We start from the raw sequence: 27,052 nt of genomic DNA on the forward strand, positions 1-27,052 counted from the left end.
CTTTATCAAGACAAACACTTCACACAATTGGCCTTAGTTGGTCTTTGTTTTATCCAAAACATCACAACTTACCAATTTCAAATGTACAAGAGTAGGACACTTTTACTCTTACATTTGATAAGTGTTTTAAACCTTTCTTTAAGATATGTCACTCAAGTTACAATCTTGGAGTATGACTCTAAGAATTGTTTTGGAACGAAGTATGACTCATCTTCCTGATCTAACCATTTCAACAATTCATGACTCCTCTTCTTAGTCATAATAATGCACTAAGATGACCTTTAGAGGACTAATTATGATATGATTTCTAAATCATTAAGATGATCACAAACATGATACTAAAGTACTCTCCCATCTTTTCAGATTTGAGAAACTTTTATCTTTCTGCCTAATTTGATTCTTCCCATTCGTTCTGCCATACATTGAGACTTTTCCAATGTTTCACAATTATACTTAAACTTGTAAGTATAACCATATCTACTAAACTTTAGTAAATCAAATAGTCTTAACGAGCTTTGTGGTGGACATGACCAGTGCACAAGAATGTGTACTCGATCCCTTTAGTCCTTCACTTGACTCACACATCCACGTGAACAAGCAATTAGTCTTGATTTTCCAATGCTTGAAAGTTCTCATTCATCATACTATTCAACTTGCATGATTCCAAGTTTCGGTCCAATTGAAACTTGGGCGATGAGGAACTTTCCTGATTTGGTAAATTTAGACACTACCACAAATGAAAGAATCAAATCCATTTTCCAATATTGCTGTCAGTGGAATCATATAAGCAACAATTTTCCACAAATGCCATTGTAAGGATACTTCAAATAAATAAAATTAAACAATTTTCTTTTATTTTAAAACTTTGCGGAAAAACTTATCCTTACAATCCACATGGAAAATTGTTGTTATCTATTCCTTAGCAATATATCATAACTTCTTAAGCAACCGCTCAAAATTCTGATGCGATCGAAATCCACCTTCGCGATCAGAATCAGCATATACTTTTTTTTAAGATTTCTCTCTATTCTTTGATTCTTAAAACATCAACATGTGACCCAGTCACATCATGTAATGAGGATCTCAGAATAGAACTTAGCAGAGTTAGATAATGGGCTCTACCTGATGTAGAGTCAAACTGATTGACTTTAACATCCTTAGGTAAATTTGGCAGCTTTGCAATCAACGCCCCTTCCTTTGGCAAAATAAACATATGGACCCTTTGGTAATGGAACTATCTCAGACTTAGCCTTTCTCTTTACCATTTGGTCAACCGGGTTGACTATGGCCAATCCATTTCCATTGGGAAGAGAATGCTTTTTCTGGATTTCCAGTGTCACCATTGTCACTGTCCATAAAGTTTTTGGGAAGTTGATCTTCTAATCAAATTTGCTTTACTATCGTTCCAAATCATTGCTGATTCAGCAGCACCAAGCAAATAGATATGATCATTAAGGTTCATGTCATAGTCTGTTTCATAGTAGTCCCAAAGGAACTCACTATGTGACTTAGAAAGTGATTGAACATCCAACTTTCACAAGACTTTGACACCCAACTCTCCCGGCTTGTCAATATGTGACTTCATCTCTAAGATGTGATCACACATAGACCTTGCTTGCCATTAGGGCTTGAGTGAACTTGAACTTGTGGGTTAGGGAGAATAATTGGAGGAGGTGGAGGAAGAGAAGTATGACTTCCATGAGCCAAACTCGGGAAGTCATATTCATTAGGAAAGCTTGGTTTGGGAAGATCATTGTTGTCTAAACCAGACATCAACAATGGGAGAAATTCACGTAAAGTTGATTTAAGTCCTTAATATAACACCCAATATGATATATTAAGGCTAGGACCCAACAAACTATTTTATAACTTGGAAGAGGGATGCCGTAATCCAAGCTATAAAATATTTGAAGGTAGGTGAATGATGATTCACCAATTTCCACCAAGATAAACGAAATGTATTATTAGGTTTTAATTGGTTTTGAAACTCCTAGATTCTTTTGAGATTCATTGAACTTTTCAATGGCACGTTTCAATCTCGAGTGTGCCCTTCAGGTTTTGTGACTGGGATGCCGAGGATCACAAAACAAGGTGTGAAGTAACCATGCAAATATACTTGGTACCCTTAATATTTACCCCTCAATCGATGTGCCGGTTAACCACACACGCTCCAACGATACTATGATAAACATTAAATTACCCTTTGCCTACCTTGTTAAGTCCAGGTTAGTGTGCCGGTTAACCACACACGCTCCACTAACAGCTTAAACAAAGTGCAAAGTATAATTTCATGGATTAGCACCTTATTCACATTTTCCTAAGTAACTAAAATTGGGAATTAATAAAAGGTTTAGTTACTTAGTATTTATCATTAATACTTTTAATGAAGGGAGAATTATAGTCCTTGTCCTACCTGTTCGGCTAACGACCCTCCACTAGTCAAGGAAGCGGTGGGTGAGAGTGGACACCCATTAAGCTGCCATTTTATAGGCAACAACCTTATACCCCCCTTATAGACCGGCTTCGTGAATGAGGCCTACTAATGGTAAGACGACTTGCTCTTATACATATAATATATTAAACTTTTAATATTATAATAGTATAAGGGTGTATTTTAGACATTTAAAATACTTGGTGGTTTAATCTATTAATTAAACTAGACTTTTAATTTAATTAAACTCAAACCATATATTTATGGATTAATAATACTCTTTTAATTAAACGCTTTAATTAACTATTAATAAAGTCCACAAGAGTTAATTTGAACTATTCAACAAAACATCATAATTCCAATTATTAAACTCAAAATTAAAACCATTTAATTAATTGTTTAAGTTATGAACCCAAAGGTTTTAGAATTCAATTCTTTTTTTCATAAAAAACTTTTCTCAAATTCCAAAACTTGAGGGCAAGTTTTGTAATTCTTGAAAACCTTTGGATTCCATAACTTATGGAATTAATGGTGTTTTATGATGAAACTTTCCATGTTCCATAACTTAAGAACAAGTTATGGAATTCTTTAAAACATTAACACCAAATTTTGTAACTCCATAAAAACTTTGAATCAATTTTTTTTTAAAAAAAAAACTTTCATATCCATAACTTATGGAAGTTTCAAAAACACTTAAGATCACAACTTTAAAAAAAAAAACTTTTGAGCTCCAAAATTTTATGACAAAATATGTAACTCCTTAAAACATTTAGATCAAACTTTTAAAACTAATAAAATAATCATATCATTTTATCTTTTACTCAATTTGACCTAATTCAACTCATATAACAAATGATTCAAATTTTACAAATAATTCGTTTTTCACAAAACAAGTAATTATCTTAAAATTTGACAAACGTCATGTTTTTTTTCCTTTTTTTTCCAACTTGAAAATAAAACATTTGCATCAATATAACAGAAAACAACCCATGGCTCTGATACCACTGTTGGGTTTTGAGCATTCAAACACTCCTATGGTGTACATGCAACCCTATAAACCTTGGATCTATGTTTTCTCTATTATACATGCAAATATTAACTATTCCAAGGTTTCATCCTAACTAGCATATTATGAAGCACTTATACTACAAAGTTCTAGTTAGATGACATACCTTTTGATGTAGCTTGATGTCTTCAAGCTTTAAGAGCTTAGCCCCAATAGTGTGGAAGCCTCAAATGGAATCACAAATCACCAAAACACCTTGGAAGAACTTGAGAGAATATGTATGCACACTAAAATCGGCCCACTCTTATTTTCACACACTTGTGCCAATTTTGTGAGCCAAGGACCCCTTTATATATTATGGAGGATTAGGGTTACATCCATGTAAACCCTAATACCCATGACCTTTCATTTACATAGGATCCATGGGTTAAAAGCTCCATGGACCATCCATGAAAGCTTAGCCCAACCTAAATGAACTTGGCCCATTCCATATATATAAGAGTCCATATTTAATTAGTTCTTTTTGATCACTTAATTAATTCTAAATTAATTCTTGATCAATACTAATTAAATAATATGATTACATATTAATATATTAGAACTTATAATATATTAATATAAATCATAAATATACTATTCTCAAAAGACTATCCATATAAATTGTGCCGGTGAAGTGCAACCCAAATGGACCATGCCGGGTCGGGTCAAGTACATACCAAATATAGTTATGGACTTAGACATTAATCCAACAGAGAGGTACAGTTCCTTGGACACCTCGTCAACCAGAAGGGTATACTAGTAGATCCGGCCAAGATAGAGGCCGTGATGCAGTGGGAGGTCCTGAGGTCTCCATCTGAGATTCAGAGCTTCTTAGGATTGGCAGGGTACTATAGGAGATTCATCCAGGATTTCTCCAAGATAGCAGTTCCACTCACCCGACTGACCAAGAAGTCGGTGGTGTTCCGCTGGGGGCCTGAGCAGCAGGCAGCATTTGAGACCCTCAGACAGAGATTGTGCGAGGCGCCGATTCTTACCCTCCCAGAGGGAGTAGAGGATTTTGTAGTTTACTGTGATGCTTCGATCACAGGTATGGGAGCAGTGTTGATGCAGCGAGGGCATGTGATAGCTTATGCTTCTAGACAGTTGAAGCCTCACGAGGCTAACTATCCGACGTACGATTTAGAGCTGGGGGCAGTGGTGTTCGCCCTCAAGATTTGGAGACATTACCTCTATGGGGTCTGCTGTATCTTTTACACGGATCACAAGAGTTTGGGGTACCTCATGGATCTGCCGAATCTGAACATGAGGCAGCGTCGATGGTTAGACGTGGTAAAGGATTATGACTGTGAGATCCTTTATCATCCGGGCAAGGCCAACGTAGTGGCCGACGCCCTGAGCCGCAAGGCGGTAGCAGCCCCGATCAGGGATGTATGTCTGAGGATGACAGTGATTACTCCATTGTTGGAGCAGATCAAAGAGGCACAGGTTGAGGGCCTGAAGGAGGAGAGGCAGAAGTGTGAGAGGATTGTGGGCCGAGTAGCTTCCTTTGACTATGACAGTCGAGGATTGTTGACCCTTCATGGGAGAATATGGGTACCGTACTGGGGCGGAGTACGTCAGGTGTTGATGGACGAGGCTCACAAGTCTCGGTTCTCCATTCACCCAGGGGCGACGAAGATGTACAGAGATCTTCGACCCGACTATTGGTGGCCCTACATGAAGCGGGACGTAGCTTGGTACGTCGAGAGATGCCTGACCTGCAAGAAGGTCAAGGCGGAGCATCAGAGACCCCACGACAAGATGCAGCTGTTAGACATTCCCGTGTGGAAATAGGAGGATATCACTATGGATTTCATCACTAAGCTTCCCAGGACCGCACGTGGAGTTGATTCGATTTGGGTCATAGTGGATCGGCTGACCAAGAGCGCGTATTTCATACCGATACAGGAGAGCATATCGACTGAGAAGCTAGCCGATATTTATGTGCGCGAGGTAGTGGCACGACATGAAGTGCCTGTATCAGTAGTATCAGATCGAGATGTCCGGTTCACTTCCAGGTTTTGGAAACGGTTTCATGACGAGATGGGGACTCGTCTTCACTTCAGCACTGCTTTCCACCCTCAGACGGACGGGCAGAGCGAGAGGACGATTCAGACTCTCGAGGACATGCTGCGGGCATGTGTTCTAGATTTTGGTGGCAGTTGGGATACGTATCTTCCATTAGCGGAATTTTCGTATAACAACAGTTACCACGCTAGTATTGACCGCCCTCCTTTCGAGATGCTTTACGGGAGGAAGTGTAGGACCTCGATTTGTTGGGTCGAGGTCGGTCAGAGGGTCATCGGGAGCACTGAGGTGGTGCTCAAGACCACAGAGTTAATCCAGCAGGTCTGTAGCAGACTGCAGACTGCACAGAGTCGGCAGAATAGTTACGCCGACAGGAGGCGTTCGGACTTGGAGTTTCAGGTGGGCGATATGGTCCTCTTGAAAGTGTCACCCTGGAAGGGTGTTATCAGATTTCGGAAGAGGGGCAAGCTGGGCCCCAGATTCATTAGTCTGTTTAGGGTTTTGGCCCGGGTGGGTCGGGTTGCTTATCGGTTAGATCTTCCAGCAGAGCTCAACCAAATCCACAGCATGTTCCATGTTTCTCAGTTGTGAAAGTGCTTAGTGGATGATTCAGTAGTGGTACCCCTGGAGGACATTCAGGTTGACGATAGCCTGAACTATATCAAGAGACCAGTGGCGATTCTAGATCGCAAGGTGAAAGAGCTGAGGAACAAGGCAGTAGAGTTAGTTAAGGTGCAGTGGCAGCACCGCAAGGGTTTGGAGTGGACGTGGGAGCCCGAGGAAGAGATGAGAGAGCACTACTCAGAGTTGTTTCCAAAGACAGCAGACTTCAAGGACGAAGTCTAAGATAAGTGGGGGAGAATTGTAACGCCCCGTTCTTGGTACGTATTAAATGTCTTTTATAAAGAGCTACTCGGCGAGTAGTAGCCCTAACTCGTCGAGTAGATGCCAGATTGGAAGCGGGTTTTAAGTGATCTACTCGGCGAGTCCGCGCCTGGACTCGACGAGTAGGCCAGTCTGGATGAAACCCTAATCCTAGGGTTTGTACCCTATTTAAACGTCCTTATAGCCCCCATCCCAGCCTCGAGCACCCTTAGAGCGTTTCCCCCTCAAAACCCTAGCCTCCATTGGTGAGTTTGAGTGATTCCTTCTTGATTTTGAGTGTTTTGGTGTATTCTTGGAAGTGTATAAGAGAAGGAAAGAGAGAAGGTGCAAAGGAGAAGAAGGAGATCCAGAAGCTAGCTTCCATTTGCTACTTCATCAGGTAATAAAGCCTCTACCTTGTTCATTTTCCTAGTAGATCTTCGTATATGCTTGTTTTGCCATTTTTGGGACATTTCAAGGTCCAAACTCGAGATTGGAGCTCCCTTAGGGTAGTGAGCTATAGATCTGGACATCATTGAGCCCCAGGAGCTCAAAGTAGCTACCTTTATGCAAAGCAAGGCCTTGTTCCAAACCCTAGGTTCCCATTTCTAGCTTATTTTGGTGTTTTAGCTTCATACCTCTATGCATGTAGGTAAAGTTGGCAACTTTACGTGTTATATCCGCCCTAAAACTCAGATCTATGAATTGGATGCACTGGAATCGATTAGAATCAACTGTTTAGTGAGGACATGCATAGGACTCGACGAGTTGTTCTTGGACTCGGCGAGTCGGAGCGCAAACTCCTAATTTCTCCGATTTTAGAGTTGTGAGTTGAATCAACGAGTGGAAGAGGACTCAGTGAGTTAGAACAAGGATCTGGAAGTAGAGGGACTCGGCGAGTCTACGTCCCGACTCGGCAAGTCGAGTCGCGAGTTAGAGAAGTTTGAGTCCGGGAACTCGGCGAGTTCATAGTAGGACTCGGCGAGTAGAGTCAACCAGGAAGTTGACTTTGACCAGGAAGTTGACTTTGACCAGGGGTAAATAGTCATTTTACCCTGAAAACAGTTATCAGTATCTGATTTAGTGTTTATGGGATTGTAGCCGGGGAGTTCCGGAGCAGCAGTCAACCAGTTTCAGATTTAGCATCTCAGCAGCTAGCGTTACGCGGTGAGTTTCCTTCCAGTAGGAACGGGTCTACGGCCATAATGCTGGCCCGTTTAAGTTAGCAGTAGTTCCGGACTTCGGTCCGATGCAGTAGTTCAGTGTGCTTGATGTCTTTGTGATTCAAGCATGTCTTTGTGTTATGTGTTCCGGATTTCGGTCTGATGCAGTATGCAGTATATGTGTTTATGCTAGTAGTTATGATTATGCTATGCTATGTTCAGTCAGTTCCGGACTTCGGTCCGATGCAGAGGGCAAGGCCCTGGTTAGTTCCGGACTACGGTCCGATGCAGTTTCCGGACTACGGTCTGATGCAGAGGGCAAGGCCCTGGTTAGTTTCGGACTACGGTCCGATGCAGTTTCCGGACTACGGTCTGATGCAGAGGGCAAGGCCCTGGTTAGTTCCGGACTTCGGTCCGATGCAGTTTCCGGACTTCGGTCCGATGCAGTGGGCAAGGCCCAATAGTTGCTTTATATGTTATTGTATGGTATGTGGTAGTTTGGGGGAGCTCACTAAGCTTTGTGCTTACAGTTTCAGTTTTTGGTTTCAGGTACTTCCGCTAGTAAGGGGAAGAGCGCGGGATGATGGCATTGCACATACCACAGCTTCAGTTTATCTTGGGAGTTTTATTCAGATATTTTGATACGTTTTGACACCAGTTGATTTGATAAATTTATTATGACATTTTGAGACGCATGATCCATGGATTTATCTTTTAATATTTGATATTATGGTTTAGTAAAGTTTTCAAACGAAAATTTTTGGGTTGTATTTTTGGGATGTTACACCTTGTACCATGCTCTTTGATTGCAACAACTTTAACCCTTTATATCCTAGATGTCTATACCTTTGATGCCATAAGTGTGTGAGGTATGAGCTTGTATAGAGGCAATCATCATTGTTTTGTGGTGCTGGACTTAGTTGTTCATTCATGAGTATAAACATTCTGTTTTGATTCATCTTTGACCGAACTATCACTCCTCTTTTTGGATGATAGATGTTGCATATCCCATTGCTGATGAGTAAGCTGGCTCCCTTCTCTTTTATTTGTCCCATACTTAGCAGGCTGTGTCTTAAGTCTGGTACCAAGTACACGTCTTGTACATTGAAAACTACCCCATTAAAGACAAGTTTCATGCTTCCTTTTCCAGCCACCTTCATCTTTGAGTTGTTTCCACACTTTATGTACCCTTTGCTGCAATCCTCTATTCTTTTGAACATGCTTCTATCTCCATACATGTGGTTTGAGCACCCTAAATCGAGAAACCACATGTTGTTTTGTAGGTTTTGCACTTAAACCTTTTCATTTTCTACTTGAGCCTTGTGGAGGAGTTCTTCATCCACTTGAGCCATTAAGAGAAGCTCCTCTGTAACGCCCGTGTTTCTAGGCTAGGCATTAATGATGATGTAACAGTCTAGGTTAACCTTTGTAACCCGTTTTGAAATAATAAAAATGTATTATTTGAGTATTATGTGTTTATTGCTTAATTGTGTGATAAAAATAAGCGATAAAATAAAATATTAGATAAGTCCGATATCTATACATGAAGAGGTAGTGGTCGTTACGAGGATTCCGAAAATATAAAGAATGTCGAAATCCGAGTTATCACGAAGAAGTTATGACCTGTCGAAGTTTTGCGACAGATGCGGTACGACACTGTGTGATGTAAATAGTGAATTTACGATAGAGCGATATTTAGCCTTAGTGATCTAAACGAAAGTCGTAGAATACGTTAAACCGAGAGCGTGCATAAAAAGAACGTCTAAATCTGACTTCGTATGAGAAGTTATGATTTTTCGAAGTTTTGACTTAGCGGTATGCAGCCCAAAGTTCGAATATGAGATCGAGTGGTTTCTAGCCGAAACAAACTAAACGATAATCGAAGATCTCGTCGATAGTAGTCCAACGGTAAAAAGACAGACAAAAACGGACGTCAGATGAAGGAGTTATGAATTTCTAACGGAGTTTTCCCGTCCCGGCCTACTAAAAATAATATACTAAAAATTAAGTCAAAATTAGTCGACGAAGTCTAAACGAGAGTTGTAGAGCTTAATCTCACCTACGCGTGGATATAAAGAACGTCGAAAACAGAGCTCGTATGCGAAAGATATGAATTTCTGAAGTTCGGGGCACGAACCCCGACACTGTGTCAGAGCTCACGACGTGAACATAGGGTTCACGACGTGAAATCAGAGATGACGTCTCCTGGATCCTGACAGACCCAAGTTGCGATGACGCACCTGATGACGACTGAAGTCACGACGTGAACTTGTTGATCACGACGTGAATCCAGAAAATCGGCCCTATAAATAGAAATCGAAGGGCAGCCGGCCATGGTTGCTAATTCCTTCATTCTCTCACTCCCGATACCCTCTCTAGCTGTCTTGAAGCACCCCCGAAGCCCCGGTATCATCCCGACACCCGAAGCGAGTCCCGAAGCACCGAAGATCCCGAAAAGAAAAGAGTTTTCGAGCCGAAGCTCTGCCCGCGAGAAGCCCGGTGTGTGAAGATATCCCAGTTCATCGAAGAATACTACTTGAAGAGCCGTAGTGTTGTCCGATAATCGTCTTATCAAGTGAGTGTGTAGTTGCTTTCTTCTAACACATAGATATGAATTATTATCTATAAAATACGTGCTATGTGTTTATATATTATCTGCTATCTGGAATGAGTATTGAATGGATATATTATACATGTTTTAAAGTTGTATAAGTATACATGTTATCTACAAAACTGTTGGGTATAACATGGGTAGATAGTTGATGTGTGATGAAATAAAATGATGAGAGGCCTCGATGTTGTAGTTGATCTAGTCATCTAGCGGAGTATGGATGACGACCACAGACTCTTTCTAGACTGTCCAGTGGAACGCTGGCAGGTTCATAACCTGTAGGTGTTGTGAACGATGTGTTCTCCGGTGTACTCTATCCCCCTCATAGTTGCCTTTAGGACATCTATTGTTGAGGAAACCCCTTTGCAGTAATGTCCATCCCGATGAAAAATCCTAGACTAGGTCCCTTGTGATAGTTGTTATTTTAGGGACGTAAAGTGAGGATAACGGGAATGGGTAATCGGGTTATTGTTGGTTGGTGAAATTAAATATAATTATTTATTGTGGATTGAAAACTCTATATGCTCACCAGGCTCCCAAGCCTGACCCACTCAGTTTTATTTGTATTACAGTTAGTGGCGCGAGAGCATAAGTTGGATGAATCATCAAGTTATTTTGTTTATAGGCCTGTAGTTGTATATAACTGTTGTAAGGCTTATAATGTGCCGTTTATGCTTTTGGTCTGTATCGGAACATGACATCCCGAGTTTTGTTATATATGAAAATACATTTCTTTAAGAAATGCTTTGATAAATTTTATTTTATCATATTTTGTTTTGGGAACAAATTCCACAACTCTTTTAATAAAAGGATTACTCTGAAATTATTTTAAAAGCATAAATTAAATCGGTCTTTTCTGGACGTGATTTTGGGGATGTCACAGTTGGTATCAGAGCATTAGTTTAAGCGAACTAGGAATTTGTAGGATTTCTAGACTTAAACTTAGAATGCTAAGTGAAGATTGTGAAATAAGTGTCTGTTATATTTAGACACGAGCACTAGTATATTTTAGGAAAGATGCCTAAAATGCTTTTATGTGCTAAATGCAATATGTTTGCCATATGTGATATTATTTGTTCAGATCAGCGGTTTGTTGCCAACCGGATTTGAAAACCTTGTGTGTTTAGGATTCTAAGCGTAGGACTACGGTATTAGAACTAACATGTAAACGTTTCAGAGTGATATGGACGATTTAATTATCTACCGTGAATGAGGATCTAAATTCACCTTATTCGGTGTATAGATCAACAATGGCAAGAACAAGAAGCGGAGTTGGAAACGCGAACGAAAACAGGAATCAACCACCTGTAAATGAGCAAATACCTGTTGTACCAGCAACACCTGAGCCAATGACAATGGATGGTGTACAATTGATGATTCAGACGATATTGGATCGTCAGATGGAAGAAACTAGACGTCTGCTTCAGCAGAATCGTGAAGAACTTACACTATCAATTGAACAGCCCGAATTGAATGAAGGGCAGTCGGATGAAGGAAACTTCAGTGGGATTGTTGGTCAAGCCAACCCACCGTTAGTTAGACGTAACAACTAGGATGGAAGAATCGACGGTCGTGGATGCAAGTACAAAGATTTCATGGCATCCAAACCACCACGTCTATCCGGAAGCTCGACGCCAGTAGAAGTTATAAACTGGATCTCCGAAATGGAGACAATGTTTGAAAGTTGCGAATACAGCAACAGGCAGAAGACCGCTCTTGCGATCCCTTTGCTAAAATCTGGAGTATTGAGTTGGTGGAAGTTATTAGCCGACTCGATGCCCAAGGGAGAAGCTAGCAATATGTCTTGGGAAGACTTTGTAGAACAACTGAAACTGTAATACTGCTCAGAGCAGGACCTTCTGGAAATCAATAATGAGTTTCAGAATTTGAAGAAGGGAAAAATGAGCGTTACTGAATACGCTGCAAGTTTCACAGAAAAGATGAAGCTTATCCCACACCTAGTTCCAACAGAACTCTCAAAGGTCAACAAGTTTGCCCATGGATTACCAGCGGACTTTGGTCCAATGGTTAAGCAAGCAACCACATTGAAAGCCGCCATCTGGGCTGCTAAGAATGTTGAGACTCAGATTAGGGAGAAGGGTCTGGAGAGGTCAGAGGTTGGTGAGAAGAGGAAGTTCAATGGACCTTCAGGGTCCAACAAGAAAAATAAATTCTCGAAATCCGGTTCGAGAGGAGGTGGAGGAGGCGAACCGAAATGGTGCGACAAATGCAAGAAGAAGCATCATGGGAAATGTGACGGGGAAGCCACATGCTTCAAATGTGGAAAGCCAGGGCATTATGCCAACGAATGCACCCTTACCAAGAAAGTCTGCTATGGGTGTGGTGAGGAGGGGCACATCTCGAGGGATTGTCCGAAAAAGAAGGAGGCAGCAAAACCCAACATTCCACCAAAGCCGAAGGCGAGAGCCTTTCAGATGACACTGGAAGTTGCTAAAGAAGAAGTTGATGTCGCTTCAGGTACCTTTCTCGTAAACGAATTGCCTGCCCAAATTTTGTTTGACTCAGGAGCCAACTACTCCTTTATTTCACATAAATTTGGTAGAAAACTAGCTTTGCCTATTGATAGACTAGATAATGCTTTATTAGTCGAAGTTGCTAGTGGCAAGTTTATACCTGTTAGCCATCGTATGAAAAATGTCTTAATTGATTTGGATGGGAATAAGTTCCAGGAGGAATTATTGCCTATTGAGTTAAATGGTTTCGACATCGTTCTGGGAATGGATTGGCTTAGCGCCAATGATGCCGAAATACTGTGCAAGAAGAAGATTGTAATAGTAAACCCGCCGGGGAAAGAGTCATTTATGGTGTATGGGGACAAACGCATAGTGAATTCTGGGATTATTTCTCTAATGAAAGCCAGAAAGTGTTTGGCCAAAGGATGTACATCATATTTGGCATTCGTGATTGATGCAAAAAATGAGAAAAAGGAGATGCAGAGCATTCCTGTGGTGTGTGATTATCCAAAAGTATTTCCCGAAGATCTTCCTGGATTACCGCCTGATCGACAAGTAGAATTCCGCATCGACTTGTTTCCAGGAACTACGCCAATAGCAAAAGCACCGTACCGATTAGCACCAATAGAGATGAAGGAGCTAATGATGCAACTTCAGGAATTATTGGACAAAGGTTTCGTTAGACCTAGTCCATCACCCTGGGGAGCTCCGGTGTTATTCGTAAAGAAAAAGGACGGGAGTATGAGGATGTGCATTGATTACAGAGAGCTGAATAAGGAAACTATAAAGAATAGATATCCATTGCCAAGGATTGATGACCTGTTCGATCTACTGCAAGGTTCAAGCTATTTCTCGAAGATCGATCTTAGGTCAAGATATCATCAGCTGAAGGTGAGAGAGCTGGATATCGAGAAGACTGCATTCAGAACACGATATGGACACTACGAGTTCTTGGTTATGTCGTTTGGACTAACCAATGCACCAGCAGCATTCATGGATTTAATGAACAGGGTTTGTAAACCGTTCATTGATAAATATGTGATAGTGTTCATAGATGACATTCTGATTTACTCGAAAAGCCAAGAGGAGCATGGCAGACACTTGCGAGAAGTGTTAGAAGTCTTAAAGAAGGAGAAGCTGTATGCAAAGTTCTCCAAATGTGATTTTTGGATTCGAGAAGTCCAATTCTTGGGACATGTGGTCAACCAAGAAGGGATAATGGTTGATCCAGCAAAGATTGAAGCTGTGATGAAGTGGGAACAACCGAAAAGTCCCACGGAGATCCGAAGCTTTTTGGGATTAGCTGGGTATTACCGAAGGTTTATCCAAGGCTTTTCTTCGATCGCTACTCCATTAACAGCTTTGACTCACAAAGGAGCTACTTATGCTTGGAGTGATAAGCACAAAGAAGCATTCGAGTTGCTAAAGAAGAAGCTATGTGAAGCACCGATTCTTTCTCTACCCGATGGAGTTGAAGATTTCGCTGTCTATAGCGATGCGTCTGGTGTTGGGTTGGGTTGTGTTTTGACCCAAAGAGAAAAGGTGATAGCATATGCGTCTCGACAGCTGAAAGAGCATGAAAGGAACTACCCCACTCATGATCTGGAGTTGGCAGCAGTAGTTTTCGCTCTAAAAATATGGAGGCATTACCTCTATGGTACGAAGTGCAAACTTTTCACTGATCATAAGAGTCTTCAATATCTCTTTAATCATAAAGAATTGAATATGAGGCAAAGACGCTGGCTAGAGTTACTTAAGGACTACGACTATGAGATACTTTACCACCCCGGTAAAGCCAATGTTGTTATTGGTGCTCTCAGTCGGAAAGTCAATCTTGAAAGAAAAAGGCCAAGAGCGTTGAGAATAGAAGTTGTCTCGACAATTGTGGAGAGTATAAAGAAAGCGCAAGAAGAAGCTTTTGAGAAGAATAACCGAAAGGAAGAACGTTTGGGCAAAACGATAGTGTTCGGTATAAACAGTCACGGACTGAAGGTATTCCAAGATCGGATTTGGGTACCTAAGTCAGGAGGAATAAGAGATCTTCTGATGGAAGAACCTCACAAAACCATGTACTCAATTCATCCTGGCAGCACTAAAATGTATAGGGACCTAAAACCCTACTACTGGTGGCCGACGATGAAGCTTGATATCGCAAAGTATGTGGCCGAGTGAGTGACATGTGCTCGAGTTAAGGCACAACATCAGAAACCATATGGGAGTTTAGAACCTTTACCTGTACCTATGGGTAAGTGGGAAGACATCGCTATGGATTTTGTCACTAAACTGCCCAGAACAAAGAACGGTCACTACATGATTTGGGTGGTCGTGGATCGCTTCACTAAGAGTGCACACTTCATAGCAGCCAATGAGAAATGACGTATGGATAAGCTTGCGCATTCTTACGTGAAGGAAATTATGAGGCTTCAAGGTGTTCCCTTAACGATTGTATCGGATTGTGACAGCCGTTTCACCTTAAGGTTTTGGAAAAGTCTACAAGAGGAATTGGGTACCAAGTTGTGTTTAAGTACAGCTTACCATCCACAGACTGATGGTCAGAGCGAACGAACGATACAAACGCTTGAAGATATGCTGAGAGCATGTACCCTGGAATTCCAAGGTAACTGGGATGAACATTTACCTTTGGTAGAATTTTCCTACAATAATAGTTTCCACTCAAGCATTAAGATGGCACCTTATCAAGCTTTGTACGGATAGAAGTGTCGTACGCCGTCTTGTTGGCTTGAGGCTGGGGAAAAGCAGTTTATGGGACCCGAGATAGTCCATCAAACTGCTGAGAAGCTGAAAATAATTAGGGAGAGAATGTTAGCGGCTCAGGATCGTCAAAAGAGCTATGTTGACAAAAAGTGAAGACCGATGACATTTGAAGTTGGGGATTCGGTTTTGCTTAAAGTCTCACCGTGGAAGGGACTTATAAGATTTGGTAAAAGGGGAAAGTTAAGTCCAAGATTTATTGGACCGTTTAAAGTTCTTCAGAGGATTGGGAACCAAGCTTACAAGCTCGAATTACCCGAAGAACTGAATGGAATTAATGATGATGTAACAGTCTAGGTTAACCTTTGTAGCCCGTTTTGAAATAATAAAAATGTATTATTTGAGTATTATGTGTTTATTGCTTAATTGTGTGATTTAAATGAATTAAGGATAAAAATAAGCGATAAAATAAAATATTAGATAAGCCCGATATCTATACATGAAGCGGTAGTGGTCGTTAGGAGGATTCCGAAAATATAAAGAATGCCGAAATCCAAGTTATAACGAAGAAGTTATGACCTGTCGAAGTTTTGCAATAAACGCGGTACGACACTGTGTGACGTAAATAGTGAATTTACGATAGTGCGATATTTAGCCTTAGTGATCCAAACGAAAGTCATAGAATACGTTAAACCGAGAGCGTGCATAAAAAGAACGTCTAAATCTGACTTCGTATGAGGAAGTTATGATTTTTCGAAGTTTCGACTTAGCGGTATGCAACCCAAAGTTCGAATATGAGATCGAGTGGTTTCTAGCTGAAACAAACTAAACGATAATCGAAGATCTCGTCGATAGTAGTCCAACGGTAAAAAGACAGACGAAAACGGACGTCAAATGAAGGAGTTATGAATTTCTAACGGAGTTTTCCCGTCCCGGCCTACTAAAAATAATATAATAAAAATTAAGTCAAAATTAGCCGACGGAGTCTAAACGAGAGTTGTAGAGCTTAATCTCACCTACGCGTGGATATAAAGAACGTAGAAAACAGAGCTCGTATGCGAAAGATATGAATTTCTGAAGTTCGGGGCACGAACCCCGACACTGTGTCAGAGCTCACGACGTGAACATAGGGTTCACAACGTGAACTCAGAGATGACGTCTCCTGGAGCCTGACAGACCAAAGTTGCGATGACGCACCTGATGACGATTGAAGTCACGACGTGAACTTGTTGATCACGACGTGAATCCAAAAAATCGGCCCTATAAATAGAAATCGAAGGGCATTCGGCCATGGTTGCTAATTCCTTCATTCTCTCACTCCCGATACCCTCTCTAGCTGTCTTGAAGCACCCCCGAAGCCCCGGTATCATCCCGACACCCGAAGCGAGTCCTGAAGCACCGAAGATCCCGAGAAGAAAAGAGTTTTCGAGCCGAAGCTTTGCCCGCGAGAAGCCCGATGTGTGAAGATATCCCAGTTCATCGAAGAATACTACTTGAAGAGCCGTAGTGCTGTCTGATAATCGTCTTATCAAGTGAGTGTGTAGTTGCTTTCTTCTAACACATAGATATGAATTATTATCTATAAAATACGTGTTATGTGTTTATATATTATCTGTTATCTGGAATGAGTATTGAATGGATATATTATACAGGTTTTAAAGTTGTATAAGTATATATGTTATCTACAAAACTGTTGGGTATAACATGGGTAGATAGTTGATGTGTGATGAAATAAAATGATGAGAGGCCTCGATGTTGTAGTTGATCTAGTCATCTAGCGGAGTATGGATGACGACCACAGACTCTTTCTAGACTGTCCAGTGGAACGCTGGCAGGTTCATAACCTGTAGGTGTTGTGAACGATGTGTTCACCGGTGTACTCTATCCCCCTCATGGTTGCCTTTAGGACATCTATTGTTGAGGAAACCCCTTTGCAGTAATGTCCATCCCGATGAAAAATCCTAGACTAGGTCTCTTGTGATAGTTGTTGTTTTAGGGACGTAAAGTGAGGATAACGGGAATGGGTAATCGGGTTATTGTTGGTTGGTGAAATTAAATATAATTATTTATTATGGGTTGAAAACTCTATATGCTCACCAGGCTCCCAAGCCTGACCCACTCAGTTTTATTTGTATTACAGGTAGTGGCGCGAGAGCATAAGTTGGATGAATCATCAAGTTATTTTGTTTATAGGCCTGTAGTTGTATATAACTGTTGTAAGGCTTATAATGTGCCGTTTATGCTTTTGGTCTGTATCGGAACATGACATCCCGAGTTTTGTTATATATGAAAATACATTTCTTTAAGAAATGCTTTGATAAATTTTATTTTATCATATTTTGTTTTGGGAACAAATTCCGCAACTCTTTTAATAAAAGGATTACTCTGAAATTATTTTAAAAGCATAAATTAAATCGGTCTTTTCTGGCCGTGATTTTGGGGATGTCACATCCTTTTCTTCTTCTTCTGGACCGGCATAGTTTACTTCGTTTTCCCATGTTGGACATTCCCATTGAAAATGTCCAAGGTGATGGCATTTGTCACATTCTATGTGTGCCTTTGAGAAATCTTGTTGTCTTCCTCGACCTCTTCCTCCGTTATTTTCCACTTTGTAAGCTTGCCCCTTTTCATTTGTGATTTTCCAACTGTTGCCACCTCGTCCTCTGTTTCTGCTAGCTTCTGCTCTGAGGGCTTGACCATCATCTTCCAGTGTAACCCTTTTGAATTTTTGCTCATGAATCAAAAGGGAACTCTGGAGCTCATCTACAGACATTGTGTTCGTATCCTTTGATTCTTCAATGAAGACGACAATGTAAGTGAATTTATCTGTCAGGGTGCGCACGATTTTATGAACAATTTTGTAATCCCTCATGGTTTCACCGTTGCTGCGCATCTTGTTTCCCACACTCATGACTCTACCAAAGTATTCTGCAATACTTTCTCCTTCTTTCATCTGTAGCACTTCGAAGTCGCGTCCGAGGGCATTTAACAGTACTCTTTTCACACGTTCGTTTCCTCCATACTTAGTCTTCAATGAGTCCCAAACAATTTTGGAGTTTTTTCGATGCAGGATCTGCTCAAACACTGTTCTGTCGATGGCTCGAATGAGGTAATGCTTGACCTTGTGGTCCTTCTGCCGTTTCTCTTCCACTTGACTCATCTGAGCGTCGGTTAGGGCTGTCAGTGCCCGTGTTGTCGGCTCGTCAAAACCTTCTTCAATCAGATTAAAGAGGCCCTTTGCACGTAACAGGTTCTCCATTAACTCACTCCAATGATCGTAGTGAGTGCCATCAAATTGGGGAATCTTAGCAAATAATTTTTCCTCACCCATCGCACGTGTTTGCTCACACCTCGCTTCTACTCGTGTTTACTCTCTTCGTTCAATCAACCTGGCTCTGATACCACTTTATTGAGTAATTAAAGAGGAGAAATTGATGCCCCAAAGGCACATATTATTCAGAGCTCAAAAGCTTTATAAAGCCATACATCAAAGTAAAATAAACCGTGCTCCTAAAATCTCTGGAGACTTATTCAGAACGAAAGAATAGGGTCCATCTGCGACCACCTGTGATTTGGACTTTTCAGAATATAAATTCCTATTTTTTTTAGAATCCTTATTTTTGTTGATTTTTCTTTAAGAAAACTCTCTCAAGCCTTTCAAATGAAGCTATGGACGAGTAACTATTACATTGATAATTTTTTGCAAAACTTTATATATATTATGATTGTTTCATAGTCAAACATATCATTTTCATAGTAAAAAAATAAATAAATAAAAAATAAAAAAATTACCACCGCAAAATCGCAGATGAAGTGAGAGAAAATCACAGATGAACTCACTTCATCTGCGAACGTGTGTGGAAGGGAGAGATATTTATACCCGAAAAACCGGAAAAAAAAAATAACTGCGAACGTACAAGTCAACAATGCACGACCATGATTTACAATGTTGTACCTTCGCAGATCAACATTCTAAATCACAGATGACTCTAATCCATCTGCGATTTTGATGGCTATTTTTTTAATGTTGAGTTTTTTTGGCTATTTTTTGCAAAGATATTAATGAAAATTGTTAAATTTGTAATTTTCTCTTTATTATATATACTAATTGCAAAGTGTAAACAAACAATGTATTTTTGCATTTCAGATTTTTATCATAAAGATTTTGGTTATTGAAAGACTTAGGTGCTGTTTGTTTTTTCGAAGCGAAAATTCATGAAGTCTGCGGACCACCTCTGCAATCCTCTGTAGCAGAAGAGGTGGAACAAACGGCTGCAGCCCATAATAAGAAGCATGTTTGTTTTTTAACATCTGCAAACTGCTGCAGTAAACTGAAATTTAAATAAACTAATTTTATAAACTGAAAATAGTTCTCAACACCGAAATTTTAATAATTGTAGTCTTAAAACATTGAAAGAGTACTAAAAATATCATGTAAAAAAACAAAAATATAAAACTTTTAAAAAAAAAACTTACAAAAATATAAAAGAAGCTAACAACTTTATTCTAGAAAAAAACTAATTTTAAAAACATAAAAAAGAAAATAATAAAAAAAATTAAGAAAGTATTGCAAATGATGTCTACAATGTTCGTAAAAAAGTACACACGTTAAAAAAGATGAAACTGAAACTGAAAATATTATTAACAGAAACGGTAAAAAAATTAAAAAAATCAAAGTTTTTTTTAAAAAAAAAAAAAAAATCAAGTTAAAAAAATTTGTGGAAACTATAATAAGAAATTGAATCAAATCCGTAAATAAAAGTTAAAAAAAAGTTTAAAAAAATAAGTTATACCAAAATTCTAAAAAATAACACTTCAAAAAAATGAAACCTGAAGAGGTTTGAAGAGGCAAGTCAAGTGCTGCGTCACGCAACACATGCGCAGAGGTTTTGCAGTCTGAAGTCTTCCGAAAAACAAACTGCTGCGAGAGGGAAAGTGTTGTGCGTGTGTTGCGCCGCGCAGCAGAAAATGGTTTGAAGAGGTTTTAAAAAAAAACAAACAACATCTTAGTCACTATAATTTTGTAATTTACAGAAAAAATCTTTGTAATTGTTTTATAGAAACAATCTATATGTTTAAAATTTTTGTATGTTTACATGTTTGATCTCTCTATAGAAAATAAATTAAAAAATTTATCTTCCTAATTTACACAAAAGTTTTTGTGCAATTTTATTTTATAGAAATTGTCCATGTATTTACAAAAATTACAAAAATAGTCCCTACCTAATATAAAATTTGCAGATTACTCCCTCCGTGCCCCCTTCAGTATATTGTCATGTTTCGTCGCTACAATTTTTTGGTTTCACATTTTAGCCACAAAGACTTTTATATATTTAAAGGTTTGCTCCGATACTTTTATAGTTACAGAAGTTTGGTCCCCGTGAAAGGATGTAGTAATTAACTAATAACTAACTAGTACAATCTATTTATTAAATGGGTTGAGAATATTAACTCAACCCAATCCTTTTAATTAAATAAAACAACCAGGTCCTTGCTTTGCTTTTCTAGTGAGTGTGTGTGTGTTCTGGTTGAAACAAAGAACCAAGATTGCTACCTGATCATCTTTCAATGGCTGCGTGCAGGTCTGATCGCACATGCCCATCACCCTCTTTTTTCTAAAATTCAGGCGGGAAAGAATTACTGATGAACAGCTCCCCTTTTTCTTACTATGGAATTCTGACATGTAGGTATAATCTAGGTGGAAGAAATCGAGAGCAGGTGTGGATATGATGGGTTGTGATGGTGGTAGGAGCAGCGATGGTAATGCTAGTTGAGATCATCGTGAAGATGATGGTGAAACCGATAGGGGTGTCAAGATGAAGGTATATACAAACCCCAAAGACCAGAAAAAGTAAAAAAAAAAAACGGGTAAATGTCATTCTAACCCAACCAACTATCAGGTTTTGTTTTAAAATACCCCTCATCTTTTTTTCTTGCATTGTAGGTGTATAAACTTCACTTTTAAATTTTAAAAGGTCACTATTTTTGAAATCCTTGACTTACTACCGGCTAACAGTCTAGTCAGCACAAGTTAGAAGCATAGTCAGCACAAACTAAAAGCCATGTCATCAAATCACAAATCCACCTCATCAAGTAAGATGCCACATCCCCTTCATCAGTTAAGATGTCGCTCTTTTCCTCCGGTTAAATTGTTGCTCTAGAAGTGCAGTTCCAGAAGTGCAAGAGCCAAAACCTCCTTCGTTGCCCCTTACTCCCTCGCTGGTACGTTGACCATCATCGATGGTCACCTAGTCAGCGCTGATGAAAAGCCCTAATTCACAACCATTTTCCGCCAATGACCACCACTGAAGGACTTACCATCAGCCTCCAATGTCATCACTCTCTCTCGATCTCTCATCATCTCTACCAACTCCCTTTGTTCGTGAATATGAACTGAACACAACGATCTGTCATGGGCAATCCCAAAATAAATCAAACTTTTCGCAACCACCTGTGTATCCTATGTGTAGGCCCCAAAAGAAATTGGAAATTGAAATACATGGGTTTAGGTGGTCTCTTCCCCTTCGAGTCAAGAACAGGGCTATTTCTTGTTGTTGTGTGTGTCTCTCACCTCCTTCTTCAATTGATGGTAAGGAATTAAGAACACGAACATCTGGAACAAAAACAATTCTAGGTTTAGGCAAGACGATTCCAGATGGTTTCCAAGCAAGATTATCAACGAACAAAAACAAAAACAAGTGAAATATGCACTTGTATTCATCTTCGATGCAGGTTAACTATTTTGCCCCTTCCACGAACAAGCGCCAAGTCGATGCAGGTTTTGATTTTTGATTTTAGTTGGTGACACTACACTTTTGTTCATCTTCCTCCCAACTCCCACAACAATCACATGTAGCTCAAACTCACGCCTCCAACTTGTAGAACCATGGAACTCGAAATGAAGAAGAGATTCAAACCAAGGAAATCGAAATGAAGAAGAAACCGAATAAACATCCTTGTTGGGCTGTTGTGCTTCTTCACCGACTTGTATATCCATGGAAATCGAAATGAAGAAGAAATTCTAACCAAAGATACCGAGCAGAAAGTGAAACTTGATCGGAAAGGTCTATGATTGAGAATAGGGAAGGTGGGTGTTCTTGAAGATGAACATAAGTTTGTGGTGGGTGAGGACGTGAGTGACAGAATGAGGTGTATTTTAATTTAATTTTTCTTTTTAGTGAAAAAAATCAAAACATGAAGGAAACCGGCAATTACAAGTCAAGGTCCATTTTTAGTAGGTAAAAATTGACTTTATGCCTCTAAACTACAAAAAAATAATATTAGGGACCTTTTAAAATAAAACCCGATAGTTGGTTGGGTTATAGTGACATTACCCAAAGAAATCCCATATATTTCTCCAATTCAATTTTCCTTTTATCTCAACCTCTTCTCACTTTTGCTGTTTGCTACGTTTCTTTTGGTACAACATGGGCTGAATATTTAGATTCAGAAGGCCAATAAATAGTTTGGGCCTATGTATCTTGCAACCTGATGGGCTGCTCATTCCTCGTTTTCTTTACATGCGTTGTTGAAACTTGAAAGGCTTCAAATCATATTCCATCCCAACCTTTGCCAAAAAAAAAACCAAACAAAGCAATTATGGTTAAATCGACATAAGCGTTTACATAAGCACCAAAAATCGTATTTTTAGATTGTTTTATGTCCAAAACATTATTGTTTACAAATACGTTCAATTTATGTTTAATTTGATTTAAAACTTAAAATTCCAGGATAAAAATTAGCATTTTGGAACATGTAAGGGCGTGTGCAGCAGATTTTCATGTACTTTTAGCTTTCAATTTTTCACAAAATGCTTCATTTAAACAAAAACTTCCTTTGAGAGTATGCACTTTTAATTTTTAGTTTAAAAGTTATTTCATGTAACCTTTAAGTAAAAATTATTATGCTTTCTTAGTCAATTTTTATAATCGCCTTTAATTTTAATTGTTATTGTGATTCTTATTCTGGACAGGTTCTTTTTTATGTAATTTTACACATTTCAAAAACTTTCATCTACTTTTACCATACACTCATATAATAATTAAAAGCTACAACTTCCGTTTACCAACCACCAGTTTCTGACTGTCCAGGTAGTTTTGTCAAACAAATATATTAGGGATCAAATTTGAGCATTAAACACATGCCCAATTTTTAAACATTGTTTTTGTACCGAACAATGAAAAGAAAATTAAGCGATAAATGGAAAAAAAATATTTGATCCATATGATATATCCGCATCTTTAACAATCCTTACAAATACAAACAGTATATGCAAAGCACTAAAACAACCCACACTATACGTTTAGGAAAATAAGGACTCCAAGTCATATGCTGGTACTTACAAAAATTAATATGTTCTTGTGCCGAGAAAAAAAACTTAACAAAATCATGAACTTCAAACGTTATCCTCAAAATAATAAGGGCGAGCATCCAATAATACCAACAATATCTTGCACTTCATTAACATCAACTCCAACCCCATCAAGTTACTTTTATACAAATTTAGTTTCAACGCCGATACAAGAAAGAAACAATGAAGGATTCTCGTGATATTTCTAGTATTTGCTTTTGACCATTTAGCAAGAAAAATCATATTTTATGCATTGAAAAGTGTGATACTAGCATAAGACCAATGTAACTTGGGACCCATAATAAATCATCTCTTTTATAATCACACGCAAACCTTCCACGTCTAAAATAAATAAAATAAAAATAAAATAGGTCACCTTGATGAGGTCTTTGTTTGATTTGAAACACCGGGGTTGGAGAGTCGTTGAATAAAATAGATGTTATTAAGGCGGGTAGGAGTGGGAAGAAGAAGGACTCGGCAAATCTGAGGTGGATGGTGACATGGAGCTCGACAACTCGGGGAACACCGCCCCGTCACCTCAGCATGCCGAGGTTTTCGGTGGAACTCAACAAAACTTCACCGAGTTCTTCTCTTCAGCAACTGAAGAAGATGACATTGAGGGGGTGGTGGCCTCGGTGGTAGGGATGAAAGTGAGTCCAAACCCGAACCGGATGGACCCGGACCCGGTTAACGTGATTTTGTAGAACCGGAAACTAGACCAGTATATAGGAACCGGTTCTGGTTCGGTTCGGGTACGATACCGGGTAAAATGGATCTAGAACCGGAAAGTCTGAAAACATCAAAGTGGGTAGGTTGGAACCGGATAAAGTGAGTTTAGAACCGGAAAACCCGAAAGAACCGAATTTTTTTGGTAATTAATTACTACTTAGTGGGTTGAACTTTAAAAATTTTCATATTGATGTCCCGACTTCGGGGACTGTAAGTCATTGAATATGAAACCAAAATTGACAAAATTATAGTTTAAAATCATGTACAACTCTAAAGTACACTCTGCAAAAAAACTGTATATCAATCCGACTTTAAACGAATGAGATATGCTTGTGTTAACATTTTCACAGAATTCAAAGTACAAAAACAAATAGCTGAAAAGTTGAGAATTTTCAGTTTTGATATCCCGACTTCAGGGGACTGTAATTCATTGAATATTAAACCAAAAATGAGAAAATTATAGTTTAAAATCATGTACAAACTCTAAACTACAAGTTAGAGAAAACCGCATGTCAATCCGACTTCAAACGAATTAGATATGCATGTTTTAAAACTTTCACAGAATACAAAAAAGGTGAAAAACAAAAAACTTTCAGTTTTGATATCTCGACTTTGGGGGACTATAAGTCAAAGAATATAAAACTAAAAATGACAAATTTATAGTCTAAAATCATGTACAAACTCTAAACTACACTTTGGGAAAAACGTATGTCAATTCGACTTGAAACAAATGAGATTGCATGTTTTAAACGTTTCACAGAAATCGGTTCCGACCCCTAAAAGTGGTTCTAGTTCCTAACACCGGTTCCGGTTCTTAGACCCGGTTTGCCTGGACCTGATGGACCCAAACCCGGATTACCCGAAACCCGGATAAAGCCAATTTTTAAACATTGAACCAGAACCGGTTCTATATATTCTAGTTCTAACGGTTTCGGTTCTGGTCCGATTTTCCGATTTTAAATCTCATCCTACTCGGCGGTCTCGGCACCACTCCGAGAAGCCTAAAGATATGTTTCCTAAAGCCAAATCCAACCTAGATTTGTTGAAGGTCCAATCAGATGTATTGTCGTCTTTAGCATGTGTGTCTGTGTCGTTCGAGTTCTCCAAGGTGATTTGCTTTCACCGAGGCTTCATAGATCATCTCTACCATCGATGCTTTATGGGTTGATTGCAGCGGTTGAGGTTTTATAAGAGGTTTCTGGTGAATGTAAGAATATGGGAGGGATTTGGCGGATTTTGGCATCTACGAGGCCATTAACATCGGTTTTTGTTTAGTTGAAAGCTTTGAGCTCCAATGGCCGATCGTAGCCTGAGACGAATGAAGCAAAAGGGTCTCGATTTAGTCGATTTATTTGAAGATGATTTGCGTGGGTCTTGATTTATCTCTCTTCTTTGCTACTAGATTACCCAAACAAGGAGACTCCCAAAAAGCCTGGTTCCTTCATCTGATTTTGAATGTTTTGTGTGCTTTACAATTGATGAACATTCATAGATAGATTGGTGCTTTTGAATCAGATTTTGGTTATAAATGCTAAATATTTGATGATTTAGATCGAATCAACTTTTCTTTTGCAGGAATTTGAAACAAGAAACAAAAACGACTTCTGATTTCTGATTCTTTTATAGCGGTGGCATCCGGTGGAGGTGGTGGCAGCGGGAGGTGGTGACGGTAGCTATAGGTGGTGGTTAAAAATAGAAGCAGTGGACGGTGGTGATTTAGATGGTCAGAGCAGATGAAGACAGACACATCTGTCGGTTCCAACGGAGATAGAAGGGGGGGGGGGGGGGAGGGGAGGGAGGGGGGTGGGGGTGGGGCCCATTCTTTTATTTTTATTTTTAATTAATAAATTATCAAAAGGAAATATAAAAAATACAAAAAAGAAATTAAAAAGACAAAACCGTCAATTCAAGGTTTTCCAAGGACTAAAACCACGAGAATTTCTTAATTATGGGATCAAAACCACGGAAAATTCTTGATTTTGAACATTTAATGCAAGTCGAAAACTTTTTGGACTCTATCCATAGTTTTTTTGCAAACTAAAGCCATGAGTTTTTGTTGTATTGGGTGTGTTTTGTATTATTGTTATTTTGCAGGGACTGGGGCTCGTTTTCGTTAAATGTAGAAAGCACGTGGATCTGTCTAGACGGGTTTGAGTTGGGTAAAGTTCGACTTTGATCCATGATTCTTGAACCGACGTATATATTGTTTGATTCTAGTCCTGAGAGCTTATTATTCAGATCAACTCACACTCACACGCTCTCTATTCTCACATGTTCTCTCGTCTTCTCCATTTTTAGGGTTTCAGTTCAGATTAGGGTTTCTCTATCTGTTCTGTAAATCTTGTTCATAGTTTTGTACTTATTTTTGTTTCTATTTTCTGTTTGAGTGAGAATGATTTTTTATAGGTGAGGTTTCAATTATAAATACCTAAAAACCAACTGGATCTTGTTGTTCGTAATAAAAGATGTGTTGCTATTGTCATTTTGATATGTTCTTTACAATTTTAACAAGTTATCTTGTTACTTAGGTCAAATAATATAATTTCATAACAAATGTAACAATTTTTCTTTTAAAAAAAAGGATATAACAATACCCATACATATTGATGCAGTCGTCTTTGCGACACCAATCCTTGACCTATGAT

At 39.2% G+C, this 27,052-nt stretch overlaps 1 protein-coding gene across 1 annotated transcript; it reads right to left on the reverse strand.

Annotated features, from left to right (window-relative positions):
* Nucleotides 1-16,929: 16,929 nt before the first annotated feature.
* LOC145104091 (uncharacterized) lies at nt 16,930-18,659 on the reverse strand. The gene is made up of 2 exons (XM_079041374.1): nt 17,814-18,659; nt 16,930-16,947 (listed from the first exon to the last, which is right to left on the reverse strand). The coding sequence occupies exons 1-2, from the start codon at nt 18,657-18,659 to the stop codon at nt 16,930-16,932; spliced, it is 864 nt and encodes a 287-aa protein (XP_078897500.1).
* Nucleotides 18,660-27,052: the final 8,393 nt, after the last annotated feature.

This window comes from Lactuca virosa, chromosome 4 (genome assembly GCF_052849685.1).
Source record: "Lactuca virosa cultivar CGN04683 chromosome 4, Lactuca_virosa_CGN04683_v6, whole genome shotgun sequence".
NCBI lineage: Eukaryota > Viridiplantae > Streptophyta > Magnoliopsida > Asterales > Asteraceae > Lactuca > Lactuca virosa.

Coding starts and splice junctions, on each gene's coding strand:
- LOC145104091 (XM_079041374.1), bottom strand. CDS start 18,659: ATGGGTGAGGAAAAATTATTTGCTAAGATTCCCCAATTTGATGGCACT.